Below are 22756 nucleotides of genomic sequence, written 5' to 3'. Positions count from 1 at the left end.
AACCAGCTGTACTAGACGGTGTGCGATTCCCATTCCTAATGAAAGTATTGGGAAGACTCCTACTGATTTTCAGCAGAAGCACCATCACAGAATCATAGAATCATTAAGGTTGGAAAGGACCTCTAAGATCATCGAGTCCAACCATCAACCCAACACCACCATGCCCACTACACCATGTCCCTAAGCACCAGATCTACACGTCTTTTAAATACTTCTGGGGATGGTGACTCAACCACTTCCCTGGGCAGCCTGTTCCAAGGCCTGATCACTCTTTCAGTAAAGAAATTTTTCCTAATGTCCAATCTAAACCTCCCTTGGCGCAACTTGAGGCCATTTCCTCTCGTCCTATCGCTGGTTACTTGGGAGAAGAGACCAACCCCCACCTCACTACAACCTCCTTTCAGGTAGTTGTAGAGAGCGATAAGGTCTCCCCTGAGCCTCCTTTTCTCCAGAAACAGTCCCAGTTCCCTCAGCTGCTTCTCATAAGACTTGTGCTCCAGACCCTTCACCAGCTTCGTTGCCTTTCTCTGGACACGCTCCAGCACCTCCATGTCCTTCTTGTAGTGAGGGGCCCAAAACAACTCAGTATTCGAGGTGCGGCCTCACCAGTACCGAGTACAGGGGCACAATCACCTCCCTGCTCCTGCTGGCCACACTATTTCTGATACAGGCCAGGATGCCGTTGGCCTTCTTGGCCACCTGGGCACACTGCCGGCTCATGTTCAGCCGGCTGTCAACCAGCACCCCCAGGTCCTTTTCCTCCGGGCAGCTTTCCAGCCACTCTTCCCCAAGCCTGTAGCGTTGCCTGGGGTTGTTGTGGCCGAAGTGCAGGACCCGGCACTTGACCTTGTTGAACCTCATACAATTGGCCTCGGCCCATTGATCCAGCCTGTCCAGGTCCCTCTGCAGAGCCTTCCTACCCTCCAGCAGATCAACACTCCCGCCCAACTTGGTGTCGTCTGCAAATTTACTGAGGGAGCACTCGATCCCCTCGTCCAGATCATTGATAAAGATATTGAACAGGACCGGCCCCAGTACTGAGCCCTGGGGAACACCGCTCGTGACCGGCCGCCAACTGGATTTAACTCCGTTGACCACAACTCTCTGGGCCCGGCCGTCCAGCCAGTTTTTTACCCAGCGAAGAGTGCACCTCTCCAGGCCGTGAGCCGCCAGCTTCTCTAGGAGAATGTTGTGGGAGACAGTGTCAAAGGCTTTACTGAAGTCCAGGTAGACCACATCCACAGCCTTTCCCTCATCCACGAGGCGGGTCACCTGGTCATAGAAGGAGATCAGGTTGGTCAAGCAGGACCTGCCTTCCATGAACCCATGCTGGCTGGGCCTGATCCCCTGGTTGTCCTGCACGTGCCTTGTGAGCTCCCTCAAGACGAACCGCTCTTCCCCGGCACCGAGGTCAGGCTGACCAGCCTGTAGTTCCCCAGATCCTCCTTTCGGCCCTTCTTGTAGATGGGCGTCACTTTGGCAAGACTCCGGTCATCCGGGACCTCCCCAGTTAACCAGGACTGCTGGTAAATGACGGAGAGTGTCTTGGCAAGCTCCTCCGCCAGCTCCCTCAGTACCCTCGGGTGGATCCCATCCGGCCCCATAGACTTGTGAACGTCCAGGTGGCGTAGCAGGTCGTTAACTGCTTCCTCTTGGATTATGGGGGGTTTATCCTGCTCACCGTCCCTGTCTTCCAGCTCAGGGGGCTGAGTATCCTGGGGATAACTGCTCTGACTATTAAAGACTGAGGCAAAGAAGGCATTAAGTACCTCAGCCTTCTCCTCATCCTTGGTGGCAATGTTCCCCCCCCTGCATCCAATAAAGGATGGAGATTCTCCTTGGCTCTCTTTTTGTTGTTAATATATTTGTAAAAACATTTTTTGTTATCTCTTATGACAGTGGCCAGGTTGAGTTCTAGCTGGGCTTTTGCCTTTCTAATTTTTTCTCTGCACGACCTAATGAGATCCCTGTACTCTTCTTGAGTTGCCTGCTCCTTCTTCCAAAAGTGGTAAACTCTCCTTTTTTCCCTGAGTCCCAGCAAAAGCTCCCTGTTCAGCCAGGCCGGTCATCTTCCCCACCCGTTCTTCTTACGGCACATGAGGACAGCCTGCTCCTGCACCTTTAAGACTTCCTTCTTGAAGAACGTCCAGCCTTCCTGGACCCCTTTGCCCTTCAGGACTGTCTCCCAAGGGACTCTCTCAACCAGTGTCCTGAACAGGCCAAAGTCTGCCCTCCGCAAGTCCATGGTAGTGGTTTTGCTGGCCCCCTCCTTACTTGACCAAGAATCGAGAATTCCATCATTTCATGGTCGCTAAGCCCAAGATGGCCTCTGACCACCACATCTCCCACTAGTCCTTCTCTGTTTGTGAACAGCAGTTCAAGCGAGGCAGCTCCCCTGGTAGGCTCAGTTACCAGCTGCGTCAGGAAGTTCTCTTCCACACACTCCAGGAACCTCCTCGACTGGTTCCTCTCTGCTGTGTTGTATTTCCAGACGTCCAGTAAGTTGAAGTCCCTCACGAGAACAAGTCCCCCAGGAGAACTTCTGCCAGCTGCTTGTAGGATGCTTCACCTGCCTCTTCATCCTGGTTAGGTGGTCTATAACAGACTCCCAGCAGGATATCTGCCTTGTTGGTCTTCCCCCTCATCCTTACCCATAAGCACTCGACCTTATCATCACAATCGTTGAGCTCTATACAGTCGAAACACTCCCTAACATACAGAGCCACCCCACCGCCTCTCCTTCCTCACCTGTCCCTTCTGAAGAGCTTATAGCCATCCATTGCAGCACTCCAGTCATGAGAGTCATCCCACCACGTTTCTGTGATGGCGACTAAGTCATAGCTACCCCGCTGCACAATGGCTTCCAGCTCCTCCTGTTTGCTGCCCATGCTGCGTGCATTGGTGTAGATGCATTTGAGCTGGGCTATTGATTTCACCTCCAACATTGGCATGCCACCCCTAGGCTCATCTCTAGTGAGCCTGGTTTTATCCCCTTCCCTCTTTGAACCTAGTTTAAAGCCCTCTCGATGAGCCCCGCCAACTCATGAGCGAGAATCTTTTTCCCCTGTGAGAGAGCTGAACTCCATCTGTCGCCAGCAGGCCCGGTGCCATGTAAACCTCCCCATGATCAAAAACGCCAATATATCCATTTACATGTATTCTGAAGTGCCAGATGAAATTTAGGAGTTCCTGGTTTAGAATCTGACTTAACACCATACAGAGTTAGTCTAGAAAAATACATAGAAGCTCTAGCTCCATAGCAAAGTCAGTGGGAGAGAAGATTATCCAAGAAGTATATAATCTCAGTATTTGAACCATGCTCATGCTACTATTGGAGTAATTACACCTGCCAAAGGTTCATGTTCCTCAGAAGGAAGGAATACTCTGCAGGCTACTCTTTGTCTAAAAAGATGCAGGATGACTTTGAAGGAACAATAGAATGCAAAATGTAGAAATTTACGCTGTGGTTTGGGGGGGGAAAGATGGCTTTAAGAAAGAAACATTGATATCTTGATGTCTGAGAGAAGGGCATTTGTGATTGTATGGTACATATCCACTTTAACCGTTTCATACATTACTTCCCCTTATACTGCACTTAAAAAATCTGATGCTGTATGTTATTAATAAAAGGCATTACAAATCTGATGATATGATCCTTCTTGCTAATAGGAAGCATTTTATTTTATTACATTCCATTAAATACAGCAATTGTAGCTGCTCCTTTAGTCAAGTGATGCTGTGTGAGGAAGCATTTCCTAGAAATGGGTCTTAGCTGACTTTCTGGAAAAGCAGCATAAGAAAGATTAAAAAGATCAGCAACATCTTCACTTCCTTCTTCATTTCCCATCACCTCTACATTTTCTTCTTCTAGCAGTGTCAAAAGACCCTGGATGTGATACATAAGCAGATGATAGAGTTTTCCTGTTTACAACATGTCATATTAACCCTTAAGGATTTGTGTAATGCCAAAAGGCATAGCACCTGGGACAGACTCCTCTGACTGAGATAAAATCCACTTAGTAAAGGACCATTTCCCCTCTCTTATTTCACTGCTGGAAGCACTCGGTTTCTTTGATCTGTTCTACGTGCCATATATACAATTGCCTCCAAGATTTCGTGTGAAATGTTGGCTTAGAAATTACTGTAAGGGAGATGTGTCCCAGGGAATGAGACTGGGAAACCAATGAGGAAAGTACTGAGAAGCTGACAGAGGGAGCTGTCATATGTGAAATTAATATAAAGCGATTGAGTTCTGGGAAGGTGGTTAATTAGAACTGGGGAGGAGGCAGGAAGCATATTAAGAGGGGAAAGAACCAGAATCAGGATTCATAATGAGAGCACACCCTTAGTGTCTTGCACCAAGGAGAAGTATATATGCCCCCTGTGCTGTTTCACTGCGAAAGGATTTGTTACTGAATGAATGGTATTTAACAGTTACAGTAATAATCATACAGGCATAATAAGCATGGATAAGACATGGATTTTTGCACAGGATTTAGATTTCATTTAAGTTACATGAACACCACATTGGTTTATAGAACTCAGCATGCCCTGGATTTTCCATCTAAGTACTTACACCGTGGGTATCACAACAGCACAGTAAGTGAGCATCACAGTAAGGAGCTTTCCTGGAGATTTTGAACACGGCGAGTGTTGTTAGACCTGAGGTAAGCTCCATAAGACTTCCTCAACAAAAGGAGTCAATAAGCTTAGTGTCTTCTGCAGAGACATTTGACTGAGGGTCTAAGTGAGGCTCATTTAAGCATGTTACTTTCATCCTTAGCCCATTCCAAATGTCTGTGCAGACAAAAGACAGAGGCCTTGGGGTACAGATACTGACTGGGAAAGGCACTGAACTGGCGTCTGTGTTTGTGAACACGCAAGCGTTTGCAGAGGGCTTTATAAGAAGAGTGACCAAGAATTTACTGCTAAGCATAAATGAAATTCTTTACCCATAGTCCCAGAAAAAGAGTTCTCGGAGATCACAGGGCTCAATTTGCTGGTGGTACCTACCCCTCTCAGCCCAAAGCAGCTGCTTCTCTCTTCATCAGGTGAAACAACTCAATTTCAGGCTAGTTTTAGCTGCATCCCCTGACCTGATTGCATTTTGGTCCTCGAGGTCTCCCTGAGTTGTCTGCTAAAAAGACAGAGGCCTGGTCCTGTAAAGCAGAGAGAGTCCAAGCTTCTGCTGAAATTAGTGAAAGACTCACTGTCTCTGTAAGAGTTCCCAGACAGGTTTCAGTGAGCCAGTGCTGTTAGAGCCCCACATCCCGGAGCTGTATAGCCATTATCTAGCTGATGGCAGGGTTAGCAACTTTGCCACCTGCTTACAGAAACAGGACCTTATTTCCAGCTGTCTGTGCTGGTGCCCCCCCACAATATTCCAGTTATGTTAGTACACATTTGCACCATTAGGGGCAGCCTGATTTGCCAGGGCTTCCAATAGTCCTAATATATGAAAAACAAGCTTTGAAAATGTTCCTGACACAATTGGTTCTTATTTTTAAGCTATAGAAGAAATATAGAGATCTCAGTATTTATGGATCTGGAATAAACATTGCTCAAGAGCAACATTTAGTCAAAGTATTTTAAGTTGCTTTAGTGTCTTTTTCTCTGTCTTTTCTCATGCATATGGACTCTTGCACAGAGCACACAGTGTCTGTTCTCTCCTGAAACCTTGTTTCCATATCTGGCATCTACTCTCTCATACTGCCAGTGAAAAATGCTTTCTTTTGTAATCTGAAGTTTCCCTTAGCATATGGTGCCTTTTTTGGTTTAGAGATTCTCACTAGACGACTGTTCTTCCCCATTAATAAAACCAGACTTGGGATGCCAATGCTGGGAAGGAAAATCAGCTATCAGTCTAAATAAGCTGCCATGTGAATAGAAGATCATCATCTCGTGCCATCCTTTGTACTTGAGCCCACTCTGAAACTAAAACAACAGGGAAGACAAGCCCCATGTTCAACATGAAGAGTTTGCTCTGACACAGAATTTCTAATATGAGGTAGAACACAGAAAATGCGTGCAGATAGGTCCCTAAATTGTTGAATTGGCAGACACCATCTTACAATATTAGATCCTAAAATGTTGGAAAGGTAATTGTATAGAAGATATGGAAAGGAGGCTTAAACTGAGACTGAGCTGGGTGCATAAACAATAGTAAGTGAATGTTCGTATGGCACCTAGCACAGTAAGGTACTGAATATGGCTGAGGTGTTGGCTGTTTCCAGCAAAGAAATGCAGATTTGCAGTTGAAAAATGCCTTTGGAGATGTAAGGGTATGGAGATACTCCTACTGAATACAGATATGTATCCACACATGACTTGGGTTGATTTAGTATAGTACTGGGAATATTCTGCTTCACTTAAGATGTTTTGTGCAAGACCTTTCTAATAGCATCAATCAAGGACAAAGGATCAACACAGGAAATTCATACCAAAGGGAGAAACTGTATATCCATTCTTAAAAATCCCTGTATTTCCCCAAATGAACTTATGCCAGTTCTAATCACTTTTATTTAATTACTTCACACATCTTAGAACAAAGGAGGCTCTAATAAAACAGGTGAGAATTGAAAGCATGTAGCAATAACTCTATTGTAACAGCAGTTTTTCATTAATTTTCAGTGTTTATTCAAATATGTTCTCTGTCATGTTTCTTTTTTTTGCATTTTAAAATAATTGAACTCTTGCTACTGAGTACTGCTCCTGCTTTGTCTTGAAGCACATCAGTGCTCTCCATCACGGATAAGCCACTATGAGGTGTTCTGATGCAGCTTAATAAACAGTATGATGTTCTGGAGGCATCTTTACTGATTTTTTTTCTGAAGCTCAGTGGTAGCAAAACAGGGCTTAGCCCCATGGATTCCCCAAATTACTGGGTTTACCTGGTCTCAGACTTTTTTTTTGCCTAGAAGCAGAAAAAATGTTATAACAAGGGGTGGTTGTACACAGAGTGTGTGTTGACAGTTCCTTGGATGCTGTGAGCATAGATGTTGTGCTAAAGAGATTTCAGAGTGGGATCAGCACCCTCCACTTTGGAAGGCTCCGAGAGTGGCAGCTAAACTGTGTCAAATCTGCAATCCCCCTCACCTAGTCATGGACATGAAAGAATTATTGGGGAACTGTGGGGTAAATCATCTTCAGCATCTATAAGGATAAATTACGTGCAAAAAGCTTCATCTTTAACAGGAAGACGAATCCTGTTAGCCTATAGTTCTCAGTTCAGGAACCTGCATGCTGGGTCTTGCAGTCTTTGCAGGCTATAGCTCTGAATTAAAGATGCAGCTAGCTGACATCTGCTCTGTTTAATATGAAGTAGGCTTTTGACAGGTTGCTAACGCCATCCACAATTTGTTGCCCTCAATCTAAAGTGAAGAGTTGCCGGAGCGGGAAGTAATCACAGGGGGCTCTGTGGGAACTGTTCATTACTTTGACCACTGCTGGTCACACTTAGTAAGATCCTGTTCTTGGTATCTGTAGGAAAGAACAGATTTTTGCAAGACCAGGAGATTATTATAGAGTTTTTAACTTCCCTCAAAGCACAAACAGAGCTCATTTCTGCTAATTGGACCGTAAAATCAAAATGTCTTAATTATTAGTGATGTTCCAAAGGAGCTTGCAGCTTTTTCACAGTGTCAAGCTTGTATCCTGCTACTTTCTTATTTATCAGTCAAGGCCACAGGGGGTCTTCCCCTATGTACCAATAGCATTGTGAACATTTGCATTTCTGCCTTTCCAGTAGAAAGCTTGGGGACAAATCTAATAACAACAGGACAAATTCACAAGTATGCACCAACTGCTTTGTGCTGCTCCTACAACTGAAAGCAGCTACAAACCCAGTTTTGCCATCTGGTTTGAGGAAGTGTGGGATTGCCTTGCCTGCTGAGCAGAGCAGTACAGGGAACTGGATAAATATATATCAGAAATCCTCTTCCTGGTAGATGTTATTCTAGTGGTGGATGTCACCTACCCTTGTTGCAACCATCATTTCTTTCCCTGTGGAGGAGGGGGCAGGACTGCTTTCGGAGCCTACCATTGACGTTTCTGTTTCTGCTGCAATGAGTCTGTTGCTGGTTTGGCAGCTCTAAGGGTACAAACTTCCTCCCATAACAATTCCGTGATCGGAGTTCAGAATCCACAAGCAAAGCACATAAGAATCTTCTGGAGGCATTTGTGGTACTGATTTTTCAGATGTGGACAGCTGTCCATCAGGAAGGGCAATCATCTCTGAAACGGATTACTGTTGAGCTGGATTGGCTTTGGAGCAGCAAAATGAAAGTATAAAGGATGCAAATTTCAAAGCTAAAAATTGGGAATTAAAAACCACAGGAAGCCTGTCCTGCAGTGGGAGTCCTGATCTGATGTGTAAAATGGGTGTCTCAGTGCTCTCCATCTTTCTTTATCAGTTCATTCTGGCCTGTGCTGCCAAATCTGCTTTTTTTTTCAGGCAGCTAAATATGTTGCCTCCACAGCACTTGGAATTGAACCTGATCTTTTTGATGGGAATGTAAAAACAATAACAATGCCTCACTCCACTGCTGCAGCTAGGGATGAGGAAGAGCTGCGCATTTCCTTCATGCTAAGTGTGCCCTATAGCATAGTTACAGCAGTCTGAGGCCACTTTCTGTCTGATTTGCACTGGATCATCCAACACACTTGTGACCTTTCAGTGCAAGAGGGCAGAACATTAACCGAGTGATGGCGTAGTTCCTGGTTTATGTTTCCAGACTCTGGCAGCAGTCGCCTCACAGTCCGTCCGCTCCTGACTGTAAGGAAACAGCTCTGAAGCCCGCCGCTGCTGAAACTGGAACATGGTGTGCTGTGCTATTTGTAGTTTCCTGCTGCCGACACTGGATACACAGTTACTATTCCTCTTGCTTCCTCCATGAACATTAGAATGGGTCCAAAAATAATTGAAGGCAGTATGTTCCAATGGAATATTTTTGCATTTGCACAAATTTCCTCTTTATTTTGCTTGCCAATTTTGATAGGGAGCATTTCGAGGCTGTTTCAGCTTCTCCAACTTGGCACCGCTGGGAGGCACAGGAATGCTCCCCTGATCAGTATGGCAAGAGAAAGTGTTTTGGCATCTGAATACGGACTTAAAACTCATTTTTAAGGATGAATACAGCATATTATAACCACGAAGTTCTGCTTTCACTAATGAAGACAAGAAGACCCAAATGCTCTAAAGGGCGATGAAGCCCACACATCTAGAAAAAGAGAAGAAAGAGGGCCGCACGTAGAGAAAAAGAGAAGAAAGTGGCTTTTTTTATTTATTGCTTTGATCCTCAAGAAGGTTAGGTGATAAAAGCCTAGCTGTCAGGAAATAATGTAATTAAACTGTGCATGAGGTTCACAGACTTATTGTGCAGCACCTTTCAGATGTAGCTATGTGATTATTCCTAAATGAATGTCTTCCTGGCCTGGCTGAAATGCTTTAAATGGCCTACACTTGGCAGAGCTTGGGGTCTTAAAAGTATATCTTAAATTAGCCTTCATATCTATTTATAGGGAACAGATAAGGGTGGGTGTGCAGTCGAGAGGTTGCCTCCTCAGGAGCTGGTGATGGTTTAAGAGGTGAAACCAGGAGCATGGCCTGTGGATCGTTTCCAGGAGTATCAGCGTCATTTTAAACCAGGTCACTCTGGCTTTTCTTCTTACATATCATGCACGTTATGAAAACTAATTCAGAAATGTTTTCTTGAACCTTCATGTATTGCAAGGCCCCTCTGCTACTTGGCGTCGAAATCCTGGATGCCTTAGGTCTTACACAGGTGCTGAAAAGGTGTTGCAGTCTTGAGCTGAAGAATTTATTGCTATCAACACAAATTCTATATCGATTTGGGTGTTGAGAGGAAAAAGTAGGACACACGCCCATAAACCCCTATTCTTCCCCAGACTCGTTTCCCTGATTTTTGTTGTGGTTTATACCCAGTCCTTTAAAATTCTTCTGATGAGGTGACAGGCAGCAGGGGATGTTGGGGATAATATTTGCATGAGTTTCTTTCTGCTGCTGTCGCAGCTATTCTCTGATTCTTAAAATTTTTCTGCTGCTGTTCCTTAGTGTCCCTGCCCTGGCATCGGCCACCTGCCATCCCTCGGGGGTGTCCCTGCCCCCTTTGCCATGGGGGACCCCACAGAGGGTCTCCAGCCCTCAGCAGCCGCCATTTTCTTTCCCTAACGCCTTGTATCCAGGCTCTTGTCTGGCTGACGGACGTTTTGGTGCGATGGTCGGGCTCTGGCGTGTGGTGGTTTTCCCCGCTGGGCCCCTGCTCGGTGTCAGAGCCGGCAGGAACCGGCTGGGACCAGCTCGGGGTGGTTCACGGCCTCCTGACAGGCTGCGCCGCTGCCCCGCTGCACAACCTGTCACTACGATCGTTGCACAGGAGAATGGGCAAGCACCCTTACACCCAGCCAAATTAGCTTTTACGGTCCTTCCAGCCCTGGGGAATCAGAAGTCACTGTGAGGGTTGAGTTGGATGTTAAGGTTTTTACCAGCAAGACTGTTCACTGAGGTAGGCCCTAAGGCAGCCCCAGGAAAACCGGGGCACTGCCGAGGGGGCGGCGAGGCCCGGTGCCACCTGTGGAGGGTGTCCCCAGGCGGGGACACCGTCCGCCCTCCCAGCTTGCCAGGTTTGCCAGTGTCAAGGGAAAACATTGAACTGGTTGATTCATGGGATGGGGAAATAGCTGGGGCACAGGGGTAGGGAGTGCTGGACACCCTAAAATCCTCCGGGAAGCTGATGTCCTTTGCTTTCTATCTGTGCAGAGATCCCAGCTCCGGCCCTGAAGCGTCATGACATGTTAGGAGTTTTAACCTATGATTACACCACAGCTGTATCTCTGGGCCTCAGACACAGGTGATTTTGGTAGGGGAAATGCCACACTTCTGATACAAAACAGTAAACGTCTGTCTGGCTGTTTTGTTTTTAATGGCAGCTATTTGGAGTCACAGGAATATCGCACATTAAGCCAGGAATAGAACCATGGTCTATAATAAAGTCACCAAACTCGTACAGCATTTTCAACTGAATTGAATTATATCTCACAGATTCTGAAAACTGAGAGGAAGATCCCTCATCTGGGGACCCACGACGATCCTTTCATAATTTACAATTTTTTCCATTCACGAGACTGTTCTCTATTTATCTCTTTTAGTATTAAATTTCCTATCCAGCCAATGAATTAATTTGCACTTAGACAACAAGCAGTTCACTGTAGATGATCTGTGCCCAGGAAAGGCCATTTCCATTTTCAGGAACAGAAAATCCTTTCCAGGAATGCCTGAGTATTTGATGTCACTAAGTGCGGTGGAAAGGTACAATATTTCAAAAAAGCGAAGCAAACACATGGATGCATAAAATACACCCAGATATCATTACTCATATTTATGTGTTCAGTATCTGTAATTTTCTCCCACCTTCAACAACAAAATTATTGCTTCTCTATTCAGCATTATAGGAATCACATGCCTTACTTTGTGCATGGCTGTGGCTTGATATCTGTCAGGAAAAAACCACAGAACTCTTACTCTGGCATTTAGTAGAAATATTCAGTGTGAGTACGTTGGAAATGGTGCTCTGATATTAATACAAAGCTATTTGTCACGTCACACATCCAGCTAATTTTCTAGTGGGTTGACAGTTGGGCCCATTGTCTGGAATAATTTAATGTGCTGTAGCTTAAACTTACTGTATTTTATGAATCATATACACAGATATTTATAATGGAAAAACTGTGTTCATGCAGTATTGAGGTTACACAAATACAGCTGTGGGTCTGAACCTTCAGCTGGTGTAAATTGGCCTCATTGGAACGACACCAACTTACCCTGGCTGTGGACTGCGCTGAACACATGTGAAAGGGAAAGAGCTGGCAGAAGTATCCGCTTGTCCGTCACTGTCTGTAAACAAGAGAGAAACACAAAAACAAACACAACTTTGTATTTAGGCCTTGGCTTAGCAAAGCATTTAGATGTACGCTCAGTTCTATTTTAAACCTACAAGTACTTTGATTTAATTAAGGCTGTATTTATAGAGCGGCAATAGGAATTACAGCAGATTGGGATTTTTTTCTGCTGAAGCAGTTTTCATCAAATTTGTTGATTCATGAAAAAAATGAAATGTGCTATCAAAGTTTCTTTAAGTCCAAAATTTATTCTGGGGCCAGTACACTCCTGACTGAGAACAGCCATTTTCCTAGTGACCCTTCACGTAATCAGCCCAGTGTCAGGGCCCTGTGGGCTCTGCTGGGTGTTAAAGGCCCTGACCAGCCTCACCTGGGGCCTCCCCAAGCCCACCCATGGGCCAGGAGCCCCATTGCAGCTCAGCTGAGCGATATCAGCCTCCAGCTTTGCCACAGCCCTGCCCTGCCTGGCCGTGGGGCCTGCTGAGCCATCGGCTGGTTTTGTGGCATGTCTTGTCCCTGTGGACCTGTGCTGCATTCGTGGGGCTGTGTCTGAGCCTGGTTACCCTCACTGGACCTGATCCTGACCTGCTGATTGACTTCCTAGCTTAAGCTTGGACTTGTCTTGTCACCACAACTTTCCTGATGATCTCTTGATTAAACCTGGCTGCTATCAGCGCTCAGAGGCTGTGGGACAGGCTCTGGCAAATGAGGCCCCTGCCTTGCCTGCAGGGTTTTTGTTCCTGGCTCCTCAGAGTTCCTTAGGGAGCAGCTAGCTTGGACAGCCAGCATCAGCCCTCTGTTCTGCTGAATTTAGCTCAGAGGCTTGAGCAGAGGGATTTTTCCGTATTCCAGGTAAATATCCTGATTCTTTAGCCTGTTGGCTCTTCTCATGTGCTCCTTTGTGGAGGTGTTGGCCTTTTCCAGATGTACAGGTGACCTAGGTATGGCTGGTTCCAATTAAACTGTAGTTATGACTCTTGACTGGAAGCACTAGGGGACTTTCTTGATTGATTGCCTTTTATAAAGGTAGCTCACATGCAAATCTTTCCAGGATCAGGCCCTCATATATTAGTATAAACTGTACCACAGATCTGTTGTGTGGTATTCTTTTTGTTCAAATACTGGCTAAATGCAATTGCAAGAGATGTAAGTAATATGGCTTGATTTATCTTTAATTGAATTGTTGTGAATACTTCAACTCACTTAATGAGATAGGAATAGACCTTGTAGTTGGAAACTTAGCAATCCTCAGGAGAGTGAGTCTGGCAGTTACTGTTCTACGTGTGTTGTTATTTTGTTTATATTGTGGAAACATATGAAAATGAACTTTCTTAGCTGTAGATGCCCTCAGAGTGGAACTTTCCATTTGCTGTTGTAGATTAGTCAATTTAACACTGGCTGGATAGTTTTGAAAATCCAAAATGCACATGGACTCTTACATGGACCTGTCTTCAGTAAGCAATGTGTGCGTATCTCCAGCATTTTCCAACCTGTGGATCATGGATATTAAGTTCCTTTGTAGTTGGTAAAGATATTCGATAAAACAGATTTATTGTCCATAGACTTTAATTTGCTATAGCACTTCCCTTGAAAAATTTTATGGGGCCCACAAATTGGAAAAGATTGAAAACCACTGGTCTAATAGGGATTTCATCTGGCATATAATTAGTCATCTGCCCTCTACTCAACTACAGGCAAGACAATCTTCTAGATTAACTTTTTTTTTTTTCTCTTTGTTAGCAGCATATGGGGGCGTAGTGGGAGAATACATCCATGCCTGGTGCATTACATGTGAGACTGACTGGAGTTTAGTACAAAACCCTTTCTCATATTTTTTCTAAGTGTTTTTGAATTTGCTCTTCTTATTTGGAACATAACCCGAGTTGTGCTTGTCAGAGCAAAACCAGTAAACACTACTGGTCTTTGTCAATATTTATGCAGGAGGCTACCAAGAGAAAAGATAGTGGGGTAATGCAGAAGGTACTGATGTTGATTCAGTAGCTGTTGCTCTCCCATTTTTGTATCTTGTTTTCTGAAGTTGATGCCAGAAGCACTGCACAGGTGATGCTAGATGATGTCAGCTGGAGTATTTCCAGCAAAAAAATCAACATTCTACAAAGTCCTGTTGGGACCTCAGCTTGGATAGAAAGATAACCATGAACTAGAACAAGTGCAGAGAGAGGCTGTGTGTCTTACGAAGACATAAAAGGGCTAGGCTGTAGTAAAACAAACAGCAGGAGAGGCAATGAACCCTCCCTGTCCACGCTGGAAAAGGTTAAACATCTGGGAGGAGAACTTTTTTAACTTAAAGGACGGTGTTGACCTAAGAGCAAATGTGTATAAACCGGGCACGAGTCTGATGTAGGTCAGAGAGTATATGAAGAGTTCAGTAACAGGAGCAGGAAGTTTCTGGAACTGCTTCTCATAGGAGGAGGCACTTAACTAGTTTTCAGGTGGAGCTTCATCCCTTTACGAAAGGAAATTTTATACTGTGGTTAGCTGCCAAAAGCAGTGATTGGACTTGACTTGAATGTCCCTTTGGGACCATTTTCTTGATATGTATCCTATATTGTTCTTCAAGATGGTGTGGTTATAATGGTTATCATTCTGCCCTTACTTACCAGTATGAGTCTGATATTTATGGCTTAGAACTTGCAGAGAAGATGATTTGCTACAAGCAGGTTCATAATTAATTCCAGCCCTAGTATAGTGTTAGATGGATTTGGATTTATTAGCGTGTATAAACAATTTCATTAATAAATATATTCAGTTCACTTGCTGCCAAAACCATGAGGGCTGTAATCCTCCCATCAGTACCACTTGGCATAGGGTGTGCTGCCAGCTGTCTGATGGGAACATCATCCTGCGGTGCTCTGCACCACTGTTTCAGAATCCAGTGCTAGTGCTCCTCAGCAAGCTCTGACAAAAGTCAGAGAGCAGAGGTTATTATTTGAAGTGATGTTATAAATCTCATTTTATCTGAGGTAGTGCTAGACTGCACACAGTCTGCAGACATGCTGTTCCATATCCGTGTGTTTCTTCTGTGTTCCGAAACAGCTGTACTCACTAGCCTGCCAGATGTTACAAATCCAGGGAAAAGCATGGAGATGCATTCTTCCTCAGTAGGACTTATTCATGACCAGCTTGAGACCTGCTGTTTGGTCTAACACTTAACCTGGATTTTCTAGTAACTCATCAACTATGATGACAAAACATGAGGTTAAGAACTCATTGTTGCCAGCACGATTAATGCTGGACTGATACCCTAACTCTCAAGTGAAGTGGCCTCAAGACCACATGTGTAATAATTACTGGCACATGTATGATCATTAATGACAGTTAGGGTAGATGCTTTAGCAAAGCGTTGGGCTGAGACCCTTTGGATCACTCTTAGTTCTTTTGACTCTCTCATAAGAGACCAATTTTCTTAATTAAATGTAGCACTTAACGTTCTTCAGCATATGCATTCACTTTCCTTTATGTATTGTTAGAAACAGGAACTACAAGAGATAATCACATTGAAAGTTTATCTTCTGTTTTAAGTATGCTTAACCCCTCCCCCCAGCTACTCAGTCACTGGAAAACTCTTAACTACTTAATTGGTCTCCAGATTATCTACAGCAATGTGGAGAATTGCCAGTCTGGGAGAGACTGAGGACAGTTGGTTCACTTGTTTTAAGTGATATAATGTCCAATCTTACTTATTCTGTGCTCCAGTTTAGTGTGAACTCATGACTGCCAGAATGATTAGCAGACTTAAGAGAAGAATTAACTCACTGGCAGTCAGCACGACTCCAACTAAGAATTCTGTAAGTCAAAGGAATAATTAAAGATCCATTAATTTTATGACGATCACTAGGCTAGGTTTGTTAGGGCAGTCTTTTTCATGAATGGGATGAGATCCATTGATACAGTTCTGTATAGCAATGTTGCTATGACATGGAAAATCTCAGTTAGCTGAGACACTGTATCTGGTTTAAGCTGATCTCACAGGGCACATTCTCCAGACTCTGCCATTTACTGTATTAAAAACTCATTCCTTTGACAGGGAAACCAACTTATCAAAGGATGTTGAACATTTTTCCAGGAGCCCAAGTTAGCCCCTTGAAACCAGGGCAGTCCTCACAGGGTTGAGTAAAATAGCAATTGTTGGGTCATTGCCATGCTCACATCCTTAATGGTGTGCTTTAATTAAGCAAACTAGGCAGCACACTCACTTCAGGAACACAGGAAGCATCAGTGTTTCTCATGTGGAAAACAACTTTAACTTGAAAGCTTTCAGGAAATATTGCTAGTAATATGGGACAGGCCAGACAATGTTGACAGACCTTCATATTGAAACCTCCTGGCCACACATTGCAAACTCTCACAGCATCATCACGAGTCACCCAACATCTGGTATTTTCAGAGCCTCAACTTCCAGTCATATTATTATGAGAAAATTGTTTAAGTCCATTTGTAGACTTTGTGGTGGAAGAGAAAATTTTGAAAACACAATCCATTAAATCTCAAAAGCAAATAAGACCCCATTTTTATGTATTTATTTATTTAAATCCCATGATTGTTAAGCAAATCTTGTTATCTGTGGGACTGTATGATACTTATCATTTCCATGCATCCTTGAGAAGGAGGGTGAAAGTACAAAGTTTTCCATGATGCCGGATCTGTGCAATAAAGAAAACCCAATACTATCTTCTGGGTACTTGGTAAAATGTCTACAGTGAAGTAAGCATTAAGCAGAAATGCTTGAGAAGTGTCTGAATGAACCAGCCCTGGAAACAAAAGCAATGTAGACAAATCCAAGCAGTACTGTGCCCAGGCTGTGCTGTTTGGAGGGTCAAGTTAGTATTTCCACACAGCACTGGACTGTGCCACGCAGAGGTTGCAATTCATCTGCAACTTGTTTGGGTAGCTCAGATACAGTAATGCATTGCATAAGGCAGACATGTCTGCAGTCTTGCAAAGCCCTGGTTGCTGTGTAAAGCAAGAGTGATTGTAAATTCTGCTTATTATTCATTAAGAGCCAAGAGCATTGAAAGTTTTTACAGAGCAAAGTGCATCATTAACCCTACTTTAGACCATAGTGAATCTGCATCTTTTTTCTCTGCACTCATTCCTAGGCATCTTGCTTTATTTTCTCCCTGCTCCAAACCACATGAAACTCAAAACTCTTCATTCTCTGGGCTTTCAAGTGAGACTTGAGTTGGGGAGAGACTCCAGACCATATTGATGGGGGATAATTTGCTACAGGCATAGGCCAGCTGAAACCAAAGTCATTTTTTATGAAGAACATAATAGAAAGATTCAAAGTCTAAATTGGAATTGAGTGTCTTCCAAAATCTGCTATTGTCCATGAATAGAAGTTTAAAAAAACATACTGTTTTGGAAGGTGGTACAGATCTCATTGAGGTCTGTTCCTCGGTGTTGCGCAAAATTCCTGAAGGTCATCCTTTCAACTGCTATAGTGTATTTCATTTGATTAAACAAGACAAAAAGATTAATCATTTTTTATATTTTTTTTCTTGATAGTTTATTATTGTTTTTTAAAAGGCAGAAGCATGGTTTAACTTAACCTAGATTCTCATCCAATAATATGTGTATAGATTAGATGGAGGAAATGCTCCCTATCCACAGAATAATAGATTACTAGTTTAAATTACTTGTCTTAAAAAGATCCTGATTTGGTTTTGCTGAGCATAAAATATTAGATTTACTGTTTATTTTCAGTGGATTGCTGCCAATTTTCTTCTCCCTGAATGTCTTTAGATTGTTTAAAACATTAAAAAAAGTTCACATCAAACATATATCTACTTACAATAGATCTGTGTTGGTTTCTCAGCGGAGATGTAAAAGCTTGTTGTTGGGACATGAACTTTGCTGTTATGGAATTTTTCTTTCTTTATTGGCTTTATGGCTTTTTTTTTTTTTCTTTAAGCCCACAAGTGTGGCAAATTATTTTGTGCTTATGTTGCTTATTAAACCTTAATAAAGTGAGAAAAAGGAATCCAATGAGAGAGCTTGAGGTGTCTCTTCAGGTTGTAGTAGGTTGTTTCATTCAGCTTAATTGGCCGTAATGTTTGAAACCCCTGGCCTCATCCTTACAAAAATCTCGTTATTTATACTTTCTGAAAAAATGGTGATAGGCCTGATTTTGATCAGCTCCATGGGTGCAAATGAGAAAGTAACTGTGTCAATATTACTTTGGACTTCCATCATTGTAACTTGAACCAAATTTGGCCTTTCAGACTATTCATCAACACAAAATACAAGCTAGTATAGGCTCTGTAGTTGCGATTGTATTTTCATAAATAAAAGATTAAGAAGTCAGGCATATGTGACAGATTTTTGTGACCAGGTCAGTGTAGTGTGTCTGATGGCATTGGAGCACTTGGAACGTTTATTTGCATTTTGATGACAGGGATATTCAATATTATTTCTGTAAATCCCCTGCATAAAGCAATGCACTCCCATGCCAAATCGAGTGCTCAGCATGAAATGCTGAGTTTATTGTGGGAATCTTAGGTGACCCGTACAGGGCCTTTTCTCTACTCTTAGGAGCACCATCTCTCCAGGGAACGGATAACTGACCCCGAGAAACTACAGCAACATACAGTGCCTGAGCAGTGGGCTCTGAGTGTTCTTCAGCTGTCACAGGTCAAAAATTGTTATTCAGTACTAAAGAGCAAAACACCTCTTGACTGGAGGACACATAAATCTTATAACAAAGATCTGGACTGATCCTTTGACTGTAAGGTGGTTGCTTAGAAGCTGTATCACTTGCCTTTTCACCCTAAAACACTTTCTTTAACACCAGAGTCTGTATTGACCTGACCTCCACTGCCTCTATAATTAGTTTTTCTTTCCTTATAATGAATTAATAAGTTGTTTTTTTTATTATGAAAGACTCCTTATTAATGGACAGTTCCCCCCATTCCCAGCTTGCTGGGGTGGAGATGAGGGAACATGGTTTGAAGGGATTCTGTAACAAAAATGTTTGCAGAAAAGAAGAAATCTGAGATTGTAATGCCTGCAGAGCTGCAGAAAGGAGTAAAGAATGAAAGGTTCTCACTCTGAATGCATTTAGTTTCTAACATAACACAGAACAAGCCAAAACATAAACACACTATCTCCTAGCTGACTTGTGACAGCTTATAATGAATGAACGTGCTGCAGATTGAAGTGTCATATTAACGTGCTACAAAATAAGGAATGAGTTTCATCAGCTTTATTCAATATCTTTCTATCTGTGTCTAAAGTACTGAACTATCCATTTTGCTTGGAAATACCTGTGGAAGTGGGAGAGGTTGAAATGTGTACTCTTTATAGATATTAATAAAATACTTTTTTTTTCTTTTTCTCTCTTCATCCCAAAAATAATAAGTGGAAGATAGACTGGGTTCTGGCTTTGGAATTGGAAAGATCTAGGAAATATAAGTGTAGGAAGTCAACTGGCTATTTGGATGTAACATTTGGAAACTTTATGTATAGACGAAAAAGAAGGGGGGGCGAGAAAATCCCATCAATAATATTTATGGAATTTTTGGTCCATTTCTGGATTAAGGGTACTTTATGAACTGCTAGATCTTCAGTCAGTGAAGCAACCCCTGATTTTAGGCCCCTCTGCTGCCATCTTTCTATATATGAAATTCCCATTACTTATAGAAAAAGGCTATGGGATCAGCTTACTGAGGAACATGCTTCATGAATTGTTTCCTGACCCATCGTTCTGTTAATAACGAAATACGGTGATAACTTAAATGCTTCCTTTGCTCGACCACAGCTTATTGTGATGAGGAACATAGATGAGGTTTTTTGTCTGTGTTGCATATACATCTGTCTCAGAACTGTGGATTTTTATATTTTGCACTGTCTCTTATTTTTTTCATTACTGTCTAACACTTTTTATTTTTTTCCCCTCTGTCCTGTGTGAATACTTCTAGATGTTTGACTGGATCAGCCACAACAAAGAATTGTTCCTGCAGAGTCACACGGAGATCGGCGTGAGCTACCAACATGCCCTTGACCTACAGACACAGCACAATCACTTTGCCATGAATTCCATGGTGAGTTGAGGGCACGCTGTGAACAGCGGGTCTGTGCGCGTGAGTGAGGAAAGGGCCGGCGCGTGAGGCCACCTCTAGTTCAGAGAGCACTGTGGACCTGTGAGAGGTGAAGTAAGGAAGGTCAGGCTGGGCTGTGGCAGCAGCCCTCTTTCTGGGAAGCAGAGTGTTGCTCTGTCCACCCAGACACTGATATATGATTATTTCCTTGACTTAAAACCAGCACAGTCCTGTGGAGTTTGTTTACGTTTTGGAGAGCAAATACAATATTTTTTAAAGTTTTTGACATTTCTTTGACTGGATATTAATGAGCTGTAGGTGGCACCTTAATAATTTATGCCTTTCCCCCACACCCTGCCAAGGTACTTTCCAAAACCTTGAAAAAGAGCTACTAATCAAGCTGTCAGTTGTGGCCACAGTGGGATTTTGGCTTTTTCAGTAGTTAATTGGTCAGACTTTTTGAACGCAACTCAATTTACCTTAGATTTAAAAAAAAAACCCAAACAACAAAAAAAAGCATCATTATACATTTATAAGTGCTTTGCTCACTTTCTTATTCTTTCCAGGCTCAAGGTATTTGTGCTGCTTTCAGTACAGAAATGAGGACAGAATGTATTGATGTTTTGATTGTTGCACTGGGTTAGAAAAATGGGTGCATACTCCCTGCTGCAATTGCACAATGCAGAGATGAGCCCTCTCTGAATGCTCTCTGTCAACTACACAAAAGCTTGCCCCGAGTAAACCAATTCCTACAGGTGTACCTCTTCATGCTGTGCACGGTCAGACTACAGTTGCACTGGGGCTGAGACCTCGGAGGTGGTGGTTGATGTTTAAGTTGGTGTAAGTCACTAGAGAGCCACACCCTGCTATGCCACCAAAGGGTAAGGTATTTGAGAGCACCTGTCTGAAAAGTGAAAAAGAGGTCCCGACTACCCGAGGTTGTTACAGACCACACACTGCTTTCATATTACAGCTGTTAACCCTAGTATCCTGGCCAAATTCCAGATTAGGTAATTAACTTCTGTGACCTAAATTCCACCCGCCATTTCCACCTACCTAGTTATTCCTCACTAAAGCACTGTGCCTCACTAGGGCATTGCATAACAGTGGAAGATGAAAAATGCTTATAATGTCTATTAATGTATTTATTGTGATTATAATTGAAAGGAGCACTGAAAAACAGGCTCTAGACACCTGATTGTTAAGCTTGCCATCACAATGCCATTTAGCAAAATACAGGATAGCACAGCCTCCATATAACACTGCTGCTCACAGAATCCTAACAAATAAATGTGTTCTGGAGGTTAGTGCATTAAAAGTCATTTGAATTATGAAAGATGCAAAGTCAGTCATAATTCTTCAGAAAATACCATTAAAAGAGTCAAGCTGGAGAACCTCGCTTTATCCTTTTGTGGTACTGTCTGGTACTATTTTCTTAAAATAACTGGGAGCTAAACTTGGAAAGAGATAATTGTTGTTAGCAGAAAATTAACGGGTGCCAGGAAGGGTGCCACCTAATGGAAGAAAAATTATTTTTCTCCATTCTTCCGTCTGTCCCCAAGTGAACTTTTGGGAATGAGGAATGCAAGGAAGGGAGACATTTGCAAAGATCTTGGGGGAACTTCTGGGGGCAGGGACCTCTCGCTGCGCTGTGGCTTGCAGCTGTGCCATCTCAGTGCTGCCAAACTCCTGTCTAATAGAGCTGCCCAGGAGAGAGACCTTTTCGGCTGAGGGGAAAGAGTGCGACAGATGATGCACCTCCCATTTTGCACTGTCTCCAGTATAACTCACACACATGTATAGTCCATACAGTCAGCATGAATCAATCTACAAAGAAGATTGTCTCCACCATCTCTTCAGCATAGACATCTATGTGGAAGGGCATGAATACTGGGCACCTTTAACTTTCAACCTATACGTACAGTGAGAGATGGCACTCAATTTTGCTCTAATTAATTGGACTGAAATATATGACTCTGTGGAGGAACCCCACAATATAACAAATATGCCAAACATATATATGTTCTCAGATAATCCTCCTTATAGGTATATAACTCAAAGAGAGCAGTACACCTCTATGTCATTTTCCATATGCTACTTTTCTTTTAGCTTTAGTTGAATTTTAGACCTAGAATTCCCTCTGATGATGGAGTGATGTTTTCCTTTTGGTTTTGAATCAACATCAATTCATACAGCAAACAGGCACAGATCATTCAACTTAGATTTCTATTTTAAAAAATTCTTGTGATATGCTCTCTCAGTAGGAACTTTTAAAAAAATTCTTCAACAGATTTCAGTTGTTGAACAGAGGATACATAAGGAGTTGTGGTATTGTTATTGACGGTATGGCAAAGTCGGGATAAAAAAGACTATAGAAATATTTCAGGATACAGATGCAACTCAGGACTACACTTTTCTTTTTTTTTCTTTTTTTTTTTTTTTTAAATCTAAATGAGGCCTTCATGGTATTTATCAGAAATATCAGAGTTTTACTCAGTGCTTGAAATTCCTCATGATCAAATAGGTTTCTCAAGACTTTCCATATTGCTGAAAGACCTGTATTTGGGTTATGTGTCCGCACAATGGCCTTTCTAGAGGGGATTTCAATGCCAGGGTTGCACAGGCTGGCAAATGAGGTGAGTTTTACAGCCTGGTGAGGTTGGCTTGTGGAATTAAACAGGGCTGCTGTCTTGAAGAGGGCTGAGCATACTATTTTCGGAATAGCAGACGTGGGGGTATATCAAGCTGAAAGGACATTTGGAAACTAGTGGGAAAAGGGT

The 22756-nt window shown here is 42.9% G+C and overlaps 1 protein-coding gene across 1 annotated transcript in view; it reads left to right on the top strand.

Annotated features, from left to right (window-relative positions):
• KALRN (kalirin RhoGEF kinase) overlaps positions 1–22756 on the top strand; it is a 524417-nt gene that overhangs the window by 215938 nt on the left and 285723 nt on the right. The window contains exon 6 of the mRNA XM_075152844.1: positions 19857–19979. Within this exon, the coding sequence (XP_075008945.1) occupies positions 19857–19979 (123 nt within the window). The remainder of the gene's footprint in view (positions 1–19856; positions 19980–22756) is intronic.

This window comes from Calonectris borealis, chromosome 6 (assembly GCF_964195595.1).
Source record: "Calonectris borealis chromosome 6, bCalBor7.hap1.2, whole genome shotgun sequence".
Lineage (NCBI taxonomy): Eukaryota > Metazoa > Chordata > Aves > Procellariiformes > Procellariidae > Calonectris > Calonectris borealis.
Note: the sequence above shows the minus strand (reverse complement) of the source record. Positions and strands in the feature narration are given on the sequence as shown.